At 41.6% G+C, this 14,953-nt stretch overlaps 2 protein-coding genes across 2 annotated transcripts in view; both read left to right on the top strand.

Moving 5' to 3' along the window:
- The window catches only part of col24a1 (collagen type XXIV alpha 1), a 151,022-nt gene extending 147,056 nt beyond the window's left edge, over positions 1-3,966 (top strand). Inside the window, exons 71-75 of the mRNA XM_078285863.1 lie at positions 28-93; positions 380-548; positions 1,019-1,128; positions 1,451-1,687; positions 2,526-3,966. Coding sequence (XP_078141989.1) covers positions 28-93; positions 380-548; positions 1,019-1,128; positions 1,451-1,687; positions 2,526-2,672 — 729 coding nt within the window. The 3' untranslated portion in view covers positions 2,673-3,966. The remainder of the gene's footprint in view (positions 1-27; positions 94-379; positions 549-1,018; positions 1,129-1,450; positions 1,688-2,525) is intronic.
- Positions 3,967-5,465: 1,499 nt separating this feature from the next.
- Positions 5,466-14,953, top strand: part of znhit6 (zinc finger HIT-type containing 6) — a 31,224-nt gene continuing 21,736 nt past the window's right edge. The window contains exons 1-5 of the mRNA XM_071925648.1: positions 5,466-5,638; positions 6,657-6,722; positions 10,013-10,119; positions 10,776-10,861; positions 12,357-12,460. Coding sequence (XP_071781749.1) covers positions 5,523-5,638; positions 6,657-6,722; positions 10,013-10,119; positions 10,776-10,861; positions 12,357-12,460 — 479 coding nt within the window. The 5' untranslated portion in view covers positions 5,466-5,522. The remainder of the gene's footprint in view (positions 5,639-6,656; positions 6,723-10,012; positions 10,120-10,775; positions 10,862-12,356; positions 12,461-14,953) is intronic.

Genomic DNA, 14,953 nt, shown 5'->3' with positions numbered 1-14,953 from the left:
TGAATTTTGCTGATGTTGATTCCACAGAGGCAGATATATGCTGACTCAGTAGTCCACGCTCTATTTGAATCCAACGATGCCCTTAGGACAGAGGTAAAGCACTTCATACACTCTCTGTCAGTGGAATGGATGGATGGATGGATGGATGGATGGTGGTTTTGAAGATGTATGATGGATGGATGGATTGCTAGAAGGATATAGATAGATGATGGATGAATGTTATCTGTTTAGGATCTTAATGGAAATAGAAAAAAACTAGACTAGTTCTTGCCCAATTGGGTTTTGAGCTGGTTGTTAGTGTCATGACTGCAATTAAGCCGCTCAAATGTCTCTCGTTCTCATTCATTCTTTCTTCCGTTGCTGACCCATCCCTAACCAGAGTTTCCAGAACACCGAGATGACCGTGCCGGACCAGAATTTGGAGATCCTCAAGACTCTGCGCTACCTGAGCAGTGTGATAGAGAGCATCAAAAAGCCTCTGGGCACGCGGGAGAACCCGGCCCGCGTCTGTAAAGACCTGCTGGACTGCCATCATAAGCTCGCTGATGGTGAGAACTTGATACACCAGACACTGAGGGGATGTGATTTCAGGGTTTTTCAATAACTGTGGTCTACTGTATTTCATCATACTAGTCTAGACTCTTTAGTTTGGTTTCTACTATGTACATTAGTGTTTTTGTCAGACTGTACTGGGTGCAGGTTCAACACCATCAAGAGAGCCATTTATTTTCACTGGGCACAAGTTGTATCATCTTTTAAATCACTTCTTAAAACACACTTTTTTTTAGCTAGCTAGCCAGACAGCTAGACCACTTTTCAATGTGTTTCTCAATTTTTATCCCCATTTCATATATTTTTACTATTCTTGTTTATATGCCTTTTGCAAAGCACTTTTGTAAACTCTGCTTTTAGATCAGTGCTACAGTATATGAGTAAAGTTTATTAATATTAGGATTATTATTCATTGTTCTGTCTCTCTCTGTCTCTGTCTTTCTCTCTTTCTCCTCTCTGAATTCAGGTCGGTTCTGGATCGATCCAAACCTGGGCTGTACTTCAGACGCCATGGAGGTCTTCTGCAACTTCACTGCAGGGGGGCAGACCTGTTTACATCCACTGGCCTCTAATAAGGTACCAAAGAGTGAAGTGGACAAATAACATTCAGATATCAAACCTCAACATCGTACTGGACAGAAAGAAGGAACATTTGAAACTTGACTTTATTGAGGTGTTAATAAATAGATACGGTGAGATAGATTACCTTCAATCAGGATTTCAGATAATTAGATAATTGCGCCCTAAAGAAATATTACTATTAGGATAACCAATTACTGTACCAGTATTCATGCAGGCATCATTGTAGCAATCTGTGTCACTGTTTGGGAATGCAAGCCTTCACCCTATCATGGTTATAATTACATTACTCAACCCTGGCTGTGCCTTCCCCTTACAGATGGTGTTTGGTGTGGGGAAAGTCCAGATGAAGTTCCTCCATTTGCTGAGCACCGAGGCCAGCCACAGCATCACGGTCCACTGCCTGAGCGACCCGCCCTACGGCACCGCAGACAGCTTCAGCGCCCCCGGCCCTGTCACCGAGGAGAACACCCGGCTGCGGTTCCGCGGCTGGAACGGACAGACGTTTGAGGAAGACACACTACTTGAACCTCACGTGCTACAAGACGAGTGCAAGGTGATGAGCAGAGTAGAGAACTGATGCAGCAGATCCTTTTCCTTTTAGGCCCACGGTGAATAGAATTGAACAGGGCGAAACATTTGAAGAGATTTTATCTATAGAAACCTGCGTATGCAATGGTTCTGAAACTTCTATGCATCAATTAGTCAGTTCCCATGCATTGATGAGTTGATGTAAGCAGATTTGCAGATAGAGCTACTGTACATCTTGTGTTCACCCTTAAGAAACTTTATTAAGCATCATTTATAAGCATTATGTTCACGCTTGGAAAAACATGGACACTGTTTATTGCCTAGTTTGGTCGTGGTCTTGAATAAGACTCAGTTTGCTCTCGTCCTGGTCTTGACTTGGTCTCCAGCACCTTTCGACCTGATCTTGGACTTGACTCTGACTCGACTAAGGTGGTCTTGACTGCAGCTCTGAAACAGAGTAAAATAGGTTGCATCTTATTAGATTAACTGGGTTGAAAATGCTGTATTTAGCTTCACCGCAGGCACAACAGAAATGCAAATAGTCTCATCTTACACTGCAAAAAAATACATTTCACATGTAGGCCTACTTCAGAATATGTTTATTTATATGTTTGCAAAAATATATTTGTTCAGGTAGATGACATTTCTTTGAAAAAGATTTGGGACACTGGAAATACATTCTGTTGACAGCATACATCTGCAAGTATATCCTAAATATATTTTTGCAACCCAAAATATATTTCAACAGAATGTCATCCACATGTACAAATACATTGTTGGCCATTTTGTTGCAGATTTTGAAAGAGATTTGAATCACTTGAATAATATTTTATTCCTTTTTCTTCTTCCGTCCCCCTTTTCAGATCCAAGATGGCAGCTGGCACCAGTCACGTTTCCTCTTCCATACTCAGGATAGTCGTCAGCTGCCTATTGTAGACATGCAGGAACCCTCTGCATCACAGCCCCATAGTCAGCGACATGTAGAAGTTGGACCGGTCTGCTTCCTCTGAGGCCAACACCGCCTTCCCCGTACCACACCTAACATATAAACTACTAAAATGCGAGGCCGCCGCACAAAACGGCTGCCTACCAAAGAGAGGCTCGAACACCAAGCTGGGATGGGTCTCCGCTCCTGTCGGGAGAGACTGTCATCGGGTCTTTGCGAGCGCGACGAAAGCCCGCGTCCGGTCGACGGCGGACCTTGGTGGAGGAACTCGGTCTCTGTGGGACATCCAGGCCAAGAAGGCCAAAGGAGAACAGTGTATACCAATATTTATCGAATAAATGTGTAAAGTATTTTTCGTTCGTCTGTCAAAAGGTGCTTGGGTTGGCTGCATCCTGGACCCACGTTACTCCCTGATCTCAGGGTTGGGCCTAACTACGCAGCGACCTGTCCAAACCCCAAACTCATACTGTACCTCCCTGTCATACACCCCAACCCACCACCCTCCAGTACACCTTAGCCATCCTAAGCAGGGGCCTAGCCCGAAGGAGAGCGCCAGGCCTCTGAATAGGAGCACTGTCTAACTAATGGTTTATAAGAGTGCAATAGCATGTGGATAATGTGTGACAGATTTGAACCTTGCATTTCCGATCAAAGGCTATACGTTACATTGTTTTCATGATCATTCTGTCTTGTCCTGCCCAGTCGGACACGTTCGTCCTGACAGATGGTGCTCTACCTCTACCCGCTCATTCGCTTCCTAGAATAGATGCTTGTGTCAAGTTAGTCTTTTGTTTTTTCCTTCGAGTTGTATGTACCGGTTACATCAAGATTTGTTCTATTGTATGAGTACTTATTTTGATTTGGTCATTTCTAATTTATGAACCATTTGTTTTGATACACTACATATTTTTTCGTAGCTTTTTCCTGCTATTTGGTAGGTTCTTCAGGGGTAACCTATCATTGGTGCTGCAACAAAGAATGAGTCATCAGTGAGTTTTTACATTTCCTGTGTATATATTGACAGCATACTGTATGTTTGATTATTTATATCCTTTTTGTTTTTGTTCACATTACTGTACCGCAGTAAGTTATACTCTCAGAGAACTATTTGGTCAACTACAACTCAGTCTAAATAAGTATTTATGTTTAAAAAGTGTATTTGTGTGTACACACTTGTGACTGTATGTTTATCATACCTTTTTTTTCAGCTCATTCAGTGTCAGAGTCAGAATCCTTTAAAAAACAGTCATCATATTCTTAAGTTATATTACCTTGAACAAAGTGTAATTATATAAATTCTCTGGAGGATAAAGTTGGATGCAAATGTGTAAATAATAAATATGTTGACATTAAATAAATGGAACATTTTATCCCCATATGGTTTGGTGCTTGTGTTTGATTAAAGGAATGGTCAGTATCATAAATCCATACAGTAGGTTTGAATGAAATAGCCTAACATTGGAGAGTCGACTGTAATAGAAGTTTGCTGTATGACTATCTGTCTCCCTCTGGCAAATCTGTTTTAGATTAGAATGGTTTGAATTTTTGTAACACTATCATTGAAGCCTTGGTGCCAGAGGGACATAAGTGGGTTTTGGCTATCTCTTTACAGGAGAGCCCAAATCCATCCTCATTTAATTCCAGTTTAACTTTCGTGTTTTGTTGATCAAATCGTGACCAAAAGTGAATTGATGTGCTTTTGGTACCGGGAAGATCCAGAGTTTGTTTTTTCTGCAGCCAGGGAGTGATTTTTGAAGAAAGATAGCATCCCCTTTTAGCGCAATCTGTAAAATGCATCAACTTAGATAATTATATATTTATCTGAAATGTGAGTCGAAAAAAGAAAACAACCGCCTGCTATTCTGGCTCTGAAGCCTCTGTTATCACAGACTGCCTAGTGCCTAACCCACTGGCACCCTCAATCTTACTGATGCTGGCAACTCAAAGTGTTGATGATAATATGAAAAGACACTGCCTTCAGCAGCTGGTGATTAAATATGGTGTGCATGCGCTCAAACACGCACTCATACACTACTATGACCTCCCCTAAATAAACAATAAGTCTTACATAAACTCACATACAAAAGTGGTGAGGATCTAGAGTTTCTTCTCAGAATTTTTACCTGCTTCATTGTTGCTATTAAGACTAGCAAATAAAAACATGAAGCCAGTTAATTTCAGTGCAGCAGCAGAATTCCAAGGCACATCAAATCAACAGTGTGAAAAGGTCACTCAGTTCCTTGTATCATTATTCATGAGTCATAAAAACAACAAGCTGCTGGACTTGGCTCAAATTGAATTCACTTTCAGGGGAGAGACGCGTGATTATAAACTCATTCAACTGAAAGCTAACTGCAATGTTTTGTTTCACACTTCTGAGCAATAAAAGCATACCTCACCACACCCACTGAACTGCCTACAGCAGCAAAATATCCATGAGGCATTCATAGCACCACATATTGTATCAGATGTTTGACTGAGGCAGCACAACATAATTTAGCTGTGGAAAAAAAGTCCTTTCCTTATTTATTTTACTTTAGACTTTTTGCATCTGATATGTGACATATTGTGTTGTTTTCAAGCTACTTAAAATACATTAGGTACATTATTATGCATAACAGGCAAACTATATGTCCTGGCACTATGATGCATAATATCCCATAATTATGCATAATAGGTAATAGGCTCGGTACATCTCAGCTATAGGTCTGTTTTACACATAGACTGTATTTGGACATTACTGGAGGATGTCGTATTTCTAACCCGCCAACACCAGGAGGCGCCAATGTGCAAGTTTCACGCTCAACCGGAATTCTCCCCCACGTGCTGCAAAGAGGCCACAGGCAAGAGGAGGAAGTGGGTTTGTTTTGATGCTAGAGCTTCATGCCCAACGTGTGGCTGCCCTCTCTCAGTAATGTGTACCGTAATTGTGCCCGCAGCAGACACAATGTCAGCTGTGGAAAGCCAAGTCGAAAACAGCAGTCTAGAGGATGAGGTAAAAGGGAAGAAAAGAAAGATGTCTCTGTCAAAGTAAGTGATTTTAGTAGGCAGCGAGCCGGTGGCGAACTGTTAGCTAGCATTAGCTTACAGTTGTAACGTTACTTGCTTACAACACGGTCTGGCATAAGTTCTTCCAGCCTGCATTTGATTTGTATCGTTAACTTGTTCGTAAACCGAGTGGCCGTATATACCGTTATTCTCGTACTTGCCAGTTAATGTGTTAGATAGCAAACTAGCTGCTATTAGCCTCATTTGGTACCATGCATTCTCTCTTGACCGCCCCCCCTCCTCTCTCTCTCTCTCTCTCTCTCTCTCTCTCTCCCTCCCTCCCTCCAATTCAACAGGCTTTATTGGCATGGAAGTTAAGAACAATATTGCCAAAGCATTAAGATACAGATCACACTTTGTATCGGTATGTGTGTGGTATCCTCTCTCTCTCTCTCTCTCTCTCTCTCTCTCTCTCTCTCTCTCTCTCTCTCTCTCTCTCTCAATTAAATTAAATTCAAAATGAGCTGTATTGGCACAAATCAAAAAGAAGCTAGTTTTGCCAAGGCATATTGTGATATCACGTCAAACATAAATAAATACTCAAAACATTTACAATGTTCCAGTACTAACAATAATGAGGGCAGTAATTAACAGAAACTCAGAAACACACTCTCTCTCTCTCTCCTCTGTCTGTCTGTCTGTCTGTCTGTCTGTCTGTCTGTCTCTCTCTCTCTCTCTCTCTCTCTCTCCCCCTGGATCTCCTCTGTCTCTCTCTGAGTTAGTATATCGTAACTAAGCAGCAAATGAATATAGAGTAGCATCTGATTGGCAAGAATGGTGAATGACAATGTGGAATGCAGAAGGTTGTTCATTACATGTCTTGTACTTTCCCTTTGAGTGTGGTGAGGTCATGCTCATGTTGTGTGTTAGTATGTAGTGTGAAACTGTCCTCAGTATGTAGGCTATCTGCACCCATGTCACCTGGGGATAAAGTCATGTACTTTTTTTGTACTTGCAGAGATTTTGATTGTAATGATGTTGCCATTTGTCTGTCCAACAGTTGTGGTGTGTGTGGATCAGAGGAGGCCAAGTACAGATGCCCCGCCTGTCTCAATCATTCTTGCAGGTGAGATTGATGTCCCAAAGACCAAGTAATATTGTTCTTTCTGCCAGCATATAGGTGACACAAGGCCCCACAACACCCCCATTCAGCTTTTTCCATGTTATATAGGCCTATATTAATTAACATGAGTGTGTACTTTATGGCTACATGTTTTGAAAAGCACAACTGCCTAAAGCCGGCTAATGTTCGCTTTATTAAATTAAGAGGCAATTTAGTGGGAGAAGAAAGTGTCGAAGTAGTGCTGCTTTCTGCAACAAGTTAACATGCTATATTGGCTATATTACACACAGTTACAGCTACCTATGTTTCTACTATAATGCAGTGGAAAATGTAGCATAAAAAATTAGCAATGGCAGCTGGGTCCATGAGGCTATCAATGACTGCTTTTTCATTTTAGAGCCTGGCAGAAAGCACACTATTCTACACAGTATGAGCGCACTGAAGCAAGAATAGCCTAGCCTTCATATAAGTTGCATTAGATGAAAGAAGGCCTGACTTTGATGCTCCCTGCCTGCTCCGAGGCTTTTCCAGCCCCCAAGCTGCTATTAGGCTGAGATGATCTCCCCCAGGTGCTTACCAACCGTCTCCAAGTTTTAACACCAAGGTGGAATCAATTTATCTTCCCCTTTTATAGTGTGGTATTATGGGTGATTTAAAGATATTAAGAGGGCCTCGGTTCCTCCATGGTCAGAAATGATTGGAAACCTCAGCTGCAGCCAAAAAGACAACAGTAAAGCTGATTCTTAAGTTATGTAACATATAGGCCGAGGGGAGGGGGGAAAGGGTTACTGCAGAGAGATGTGGACTATCGGGTTTTTGTCTCAGGCAGGGGTCTTGCATATAGATTCATTAGTTAGTAGGCCAATGCAGATTTTTAAAGAATAGTTTTGGGGGTATTTGTGCTTTATTGGATATTGTGTTATTTAGAGTTACAGGAAAGCAAGGAGTGAGAGTTTGCATGTACATGGTAGATGCCAAAGTCTGCAGATCTATGGAACACCCCTGGACTTTGTTACTGCCTGCTTTGCAACAGAGTTTGGCAGGTTTTTGATTGAGTAAAAGTGAAAATGGGGAGCACAGATATATTGAAGGGCAAATCCACCCTAACAGATGTTATTCGCCCATGATCTTGGATAGTTCAGTCTTTGTGAGCGTGATGGAAAGTAGCTTCTCCCAAAGTTAGACAGAAAAGAGCCAAGACACTCTTGATCATGTCAGCAAGAGACAAATAGGCCTACTAGCCTAGTTCATGTTGATAAAAATTGAATGAACTAAGAAATCTTAAATAACATGAATTCTGTTTTAGGATGGATTTTCCTTCATCGTTTTGGTCTCTCTACAACGAGAACATACAATTGTCATAGAAGCTGTATTCCATCTGTGTGATATCACTAATGAAATCACTGAAACAATGTTTTGCCATTTGAGATATAAACCACTAATCACTAAGGTATTATGCAACAAGAGCTGAAGAAAATTTCTCTTCTACTTTGCACGCAGTAACTTGACTTTTGTGATTGAGTTATAGCCATATTTTTGTTTTTACTGACTGAACTTTCCTTTGATTGCTGGCCAGCAACAACACGCCACTAGTAATGTCAACAACCCATGGCCTATTCCTTGAATTCTGTGGATCTTGAAGCATTTACAACGCAACCTTCAAGTTCTAAATGCCATAATGAAGGTCACACCTGAGTTTTTCATTAAGGTTTATCGGCGGGGGCAAGGGAATGTCCATCCACCTCTCTCATGGCTCCCTATTGTTTTGGGCATCATTCAGCATTCCTTTTGCATAGTTTCTGGGATATGGTCTTTGCGAGACCCTGGCCAAATACCTTTCTCTCAGCAAGTGTCTGAAATGGGTCTTTCTGTGCTTGGATCACATCCCAAGTGTTTCTTTTTTAATAAGATCTTTCAGAAAGCCAATTACAGGCATTTTCAGAATAATCATATTAGTCTCAGTAATGTTTTCATTCAAGGCATCTAGAAGAAATGTGCAGGTGGGTGCAACCTGCCTGGCCTTTCTGTCTACTGAACGTCCATCAATTAACTTTGGTCAGGTATACTTATAGGTCTAGGCCCAGCCTGTACTTAAGAGCATTTGTCCTTCATCACCAATGATATGAAATTTAATTGAACAGCACACTGGACAGATTACTTTTGCAAGTGCATTAAAGCTGGTCATTGGCATTTACTGAATGCCTCGGCCTAACTGGTCAAACCTGGGCTGTCATTTTCATTGCTTTTAGTCTCCTTAGAGACTAAACGGAGGATGAAGGAGGATGACGTTTCCTGTGTTGGCACAAAATAAAAAATGCATCCATTTTGATTGATTTGAATTTTGGTTAAATTTGCTTTTATGCAAAGGGTGGGAGAAAAGCGAAAGAAAGCTACAAATGACTTGTGCACCTCCACCCTCACTAATTTTGTGCAAACCACACACTGGCCATCAGTCATCAGTCAGGCCCAGGCGACAGGCAGACGCAGAGGGTTTTAATCTGTCAGTGGACGACCCGTCAGTGGCACCGTCACGGTTCCCAGTGTGCACCAAGACATCTCAAGACTGATTTACACCTCCTCGCCAGATTTGGCGTTGGCTCTCCAATGATTTAGATCCCCGGAGAGAGAGTTTTGCTCTGTGTTTTCCAGACCTTGTGTTACGTAAGGCTCTACGCAACAGCTTAATCCTGAAAGAGATGCTTTGAGAACTCACTGCTTGAACTGAAAAAAACACTTATTTTCCAACTAGAGTCGACCCTTATAATGAAGCGCCTTGTGTTCATAGTCCGATGATGAAACCAAGGGTAACAGAAACCTGATTTTTGTCATGTTGTATGTGTCAGGGTGGGGGCACAAGACTTTGACCTGGTTTTGGCCCAAATATGTTGTCCTACACAAATACTGTAATGAAACAGGTAACCATCAGCTTTTCTCTCTGGAGATTTCTCACAGCACACTGATCTTGAAAATCTTTCTGGGATGACAGCCTCTTTGGTGCTTTAAATAGTTAAAGAAATCTAGTAGTGTTTGTCCACCTGCAGTGCCAACCATTTGGTTAAATTGTTCTTTACAGGGTGTTCCCGATGGTTTGGCAGGCAAGGACCTATGCCATTTACTCAAGTTCGTCGGTCTGAGCCCAGCCCATAACATTTGTTGCATTTTGTCCTCCCTCTTTCACCAGTTTTTCCCTTGGCTGCCCTTTGTGTACTGTCTGGAGGAGCAGAAATGCCACAAAACTAAATTCCAGGAAAACAGAAGCATTACTGAAAGATTTCCCTCTCTGTTCCCTGCAGCTTGCTGTGTGTGAAGAAACACAAGGAAGATTCAGGATGCAGCGGAGTTAGAAACAAGACTGCCTTCGTGGCCCTCTCGCAGTTTGATGAAATAAGCCTTCTCAGTGGTGAGCCTCTCCTTTCCTTTATAACTGCAAAACCCACTCCAAAAAAGGGGAATGTTCTCAACATGATTTCACGAACAAGTTTAAAGATATCACATGTAAGGTTTTCTCTTAATCTTTCATTGTCAAATTCTAATTGTAACTGTAATAACAAACATGATGAAGTCTCTATCCCCGAGTGGTTTTCCACTGACGTATCTTAAGAATTTGGGAAAATGAGTTTGTCGGTTGGCCTCTGCGCTCAGGCCAGTCAGTGTGTGATCCTTAGACAAAAATGTCTTTTCAGAATAATAGGGTCACACTTGACAGTGAGGATACTTATTTTAAAATGTTTTTGGCAGACACTGACGAAGGCCGAGTGCCGAAAATATTCTGTTCATCGTAAAATAAATATTGTTAAAATATCATCGCCATCAAGTGCAGCCCCATTATTTTGAAATGGTATTTAGGAAACTGACCTGGAAAATCCTAAATTGAAGTAACTAGAATAAAGTACGTTGTTATTATTTGTCATAGTTGTCAGGAGTTGCATGTTTCTGTAAGTATTAGAATGTGTTATCACAATTAATGTCATTAATATATTAATGAGATATATTACACAAAATAAATCATGTCTTTTACTGTTATGTGCGTTTACTATTTGGTCTCTGCTGCTGTAGATTACAGGTTTCTGGAGGATACAGGGCGGTTTGCTGATGGTGCCACTAGAGACACTCTCATTCGGACTCCACATGCAACTTTAAAAGTAAGTCAGTTGCACAGCTGTTAGTTGACCAGGGCCTGTATTCATCAAATAGGTCATCCTTGATACATTAATGAGGTTGTCTTACATGCTTAAAGCTGGCTATCTTGGAGTAGACTATATTCGGAGACTAGTTTATGTGAACATGTGACTGGGTCAGTTATGCGACATCTGAAAACTCTGTGCCATTTTGTGTCCTCAACTCACAACTCGCTCAAACCACAGTATGCTGGAGAGGAGCGCTGTGAAATCAAGTGAAAGTGAGAGATTCCCAGAAGCATTAATGTATACAGCTCCTGATTTTGATTTCTCTTGTGTAACAGCCCCAAAACTGCTTAACCGTATTACAGTACAGAACAAAGATGTTACATATCTGATCTGTATACCTTTTAAAAATCAAAAGATGAATGAAAGAATTACACTAATAAAATCCTAGCTTTACGATATTAGAAATCCAGCATCATCTATATATTTTTCTTTTCATGCTTTGTTGCTGCTTTGGTAATTTGCGGCTATAGTTACGCAATGCTTACTGCTGTCGCTCCAAACCACAGACCTTCATTTACGTAACATTCAGTGTCCATTCCAGCTTTACCTGTACTGTTACTACAACACAACAGAAGTGATATTTGATAGTTTGGAGTAATGCATGTTTTCTTGTGGGGTTTTAGAGGTACTGCCTGCATCAGTGGTCACAAATCAATCAAAATAATGAGCTTTATTCTCAGCAAGAGATAAAGGCTTGGCACATGATGCGCTTTGGGCTTTGGGGTTCTTCCAGAGCCTTCCAAGTGCAATAATCTATTAGCCTTGTATAGGCCTACCTGTCAATAAATCTCTTTTACTGTCTCCCTGTATCTGCCAATCTAAGTCATTAAGTAGCTATGCTAGTGCCAGAAAGGAAAGGCTTGTCCTTTCAAATCGAGATCAGGACAGTAAGGAGAACGTCAGGTAATCTTTGTTTTAATTGTTAATGAAACTTGCACAGCCAGATTTATTGATGCAGAACAGATGTTTGGTGTTTAGACGTAACTGTTCTTGCAGAAGATGCTCGAACCCCTCTGACTTTTTCCAGTGAACTGAAATGTCAGTCGGGTTGTGGTCCCAGCAAATCTTGTTGAAGGCCAGCAATAGAACCCTTCTATTAGATTCTGTTTCAGTGGATAGTTATTTTTTCTAAAGTATTCTCCTCTGCCTGGAACCTTTTTTTTAAGTTCTGATAATGTTGCATTGTACTGTTTGGTTGTTTGAATCTTGGTGCGTCCCACTGCTGTTTTGGCTCATTCTGCCTTGGGTTGAAGATCTCAACAAGACTAACCTTTATACAGCTATACCAAACTAAGCTATTACTATACAGTATGATGCTGTGACAAACCGAAATATTGCTACACTGTACTATGCTGTAGTACACTAAATTCATATGATACAATACCATTAGATTCTATACTATACTGCACTGTACTATTCTGTTCTTTCCGTTCCTTTTCTGTTTTTCCAGGCTAAGAGGCTGGCAGCCAGCGCCAGGAAGATGAACATCACGCTGAGGTTCCTCCCCATCACATTCACCAAGAGCAGAGAAAACTCCACCTTCTTTCTTTCGAAGTAAGAGCACAACGCTCAAGTACACAAGGTCTTCAACTGTTTTGATTTAGCCTGGGACATAAATTATGTCAATTTAATCAGCATTGCAGACATTGGGTAATTTAGAGACCCAAGCCCATCACTTCCTCTTGGCCCTGCAGAAGACATAAACATAAATACCCTTGCATACATAAAATAGGCTGTAAAAACTTTATTTTTTACTTTGTCATTATTATCATATGAAAATGGTAACCAGAAGGAAATACTGATATGGTTAGAAAACATTATCCTGTACCAGTGCTACAGTATCATAGAAAATGTTTCAGACATAGTACAAACACAAGAAATACAACACTACATGTGTCTGGGTTTCCATCAGAGCAGCACCACTAGCAGCTCCTCCTAAGCACTGTGGAAAGCTTTACCCAAGCATTGTGAGACTGTCTTTAATATGCTGAGTCAAACTCAAGGACAACCCTCCATGGTTTACTGGGGAAGTTTAATCCCTGCTCCGCAGCAAAATGACCTTGTGATTAGTGATGTTTAACTTTGCCACAGGATGGCACTCTTGTTAAGTCCTAACCGCCGCTCGCATGTAGTGCTAGTTCTCCTCAGGTTATCTGCAGGCAGTCTAGTGCATGATGATGAAGGGCCGAACTGAACAGCAGTCATGTCTGTTAAATTGAGTGACAGATCAGTTGCCTGAGGTAGCTGAGGCATTAGTGGTATTGACTGAGACGAGTCGAGGTTAGCCAAGCTCGCAGGACAGATTTAGCCTCGATGAGGTCGTTCACAGGTAGCGTGACAGTTTGCAGTGCCGCTGTATTTCACAACAGTACACTTTGGTAACAGTGATCTATAGCAGGGGCCCTCCACGCAGGTATGTTGTAGCCATTCCGTCGGCCTTTGTTAGATGCTCAGTGTCTCTTAAATTTATATGGCAGCTGTGCTCTCCCCAGCACGCACACACACACACACACACACACACACACACACACACACACACACACATATGCACACACACACGCACACACTTACTGTAAGAACAAAAATGTAAATACAATCAACATTCATCATCAGGCTTTAATCCATGCTCCAGGCAAACCAACAAAGTGCAGTTGCAGTACAACAACTCCACTGATCGTGATATTGGCCCAGCTACCTAAATAAGACCCACAGAAATCATACAGCTACTGGAACTGAAACTGGGAATGAGTAAACCCAACTCCCAGAACCGAATTTACCCCTCCAGGGCTCTGTTTTTGAAACTATGGGTTGCTACCCAGAATGGGGCACAGACTTGTTTCTGGTTGGTCCCCACATGACAAGAATACTAGGATCAGCCGGAGTTTTAATGAGCCTGGGTACCAGGGCTTGACAGATTTTATATTTTTTTATTTAGGCCCTGAGCTGAAAAACATTAACCCCCCTGACCGAGGGGAAACACTTACATGTGATATGATGTGATAAACCCAGGGACGTAGTGGAGGGTCAGTTTACCCACCTTTTTATTGTTACATAAACCGTTATGAGGTAAATTCATAGTATACATCATAGTAAGTAGTATCAAACTGATGTAGGTTACTTGAAGATAGGGTATTTTAAGGAAAAACACATACAGTAATGCTTTTTCTGAAAAAACAATTGATTTTTGTTTATATTGGTGAATGTTTGCCTTATGATGACAACTGACTGGAGGTCATAGTTTTCCCACCTTTATTTACCACTACGTCACTGGATAAACCCACTTGACCTCCTCAAATGGACTTGATGTTGTGTTGCCGTAGCAACTGGTTACCCCATGTACTCAGTGAGGCCTCCACTTTGAGTTGTTTTATAATGCTTTCCCTCACTTTTTCCCCGTTTCCTGTTTCTCTTTCCTTTTCCATTTTGCTTGATTTGCTGCTGCAGTGCCGCTGATGGCCTTGTCACCTTTTTTCCTCCTGAAGCAGCCTTCCACCACTCATTTCCCATTTCTACGGAGACTGAGCCCTAACACTCTCCACCCTCAATGGAAGAATACAAATTGATCTCAGCGGTTTATTAGAAAGAGGGGAAAATGGTTATCGAACTTCATATTAAAGTGTAAGACTCTCAAAATGTCGAGGGACAGCATTGGGTGCCAATCAGAACTGCCACTGAAAGAAGCCTTTGTCATTCCCTCCAGCTGTTTTTATGTTGTTAGTCCCCCCCACCCTCTTTTCCATCCTTAATGTCTACCACTCCGTCATGTCTGTCTCTGGTGTTTTGCAGGCAGTGAGTTAAACGTGCACGTCACATCTCAGGATGAGGCAACATTATGTAAGGTTGTAGTAGCAGACTTTGTCCGCCCCCACCCCCCTAATCCCCATGCCTAACCCCCCCACTGTCAGATGGTGAGTGTTACACGGTTTTTGTGGGACGATACCAGCACGTCGGTTAGCTCTTAGTCCTTTCCATAAAGGTTCAACACCTGGGAATGTGCTAATGGGGACTATATTCCCACGATTGCACCAGCTCCAGTGAGAGAGACAA

Source organism: Centroberyx gerrardi, chromosome 9, assembly GCF_048128805.1.
Source record: "Centroberyx gerrardi isolate f3 chromosome 9, fCenGer3.hap1.cur.20231027, whole genome shotgun sequence".
In the NCBI taxonomy this organism is placed as follows: Eukaryota; Metazoa; Chordata; class Actinopteri; order Beryciformes; family Berycidae; genus Centroberyx; species Centroberyx gerrardi.
This window is presented reverse-complemented; position numbering and strand designations above follow the sequence as displayed.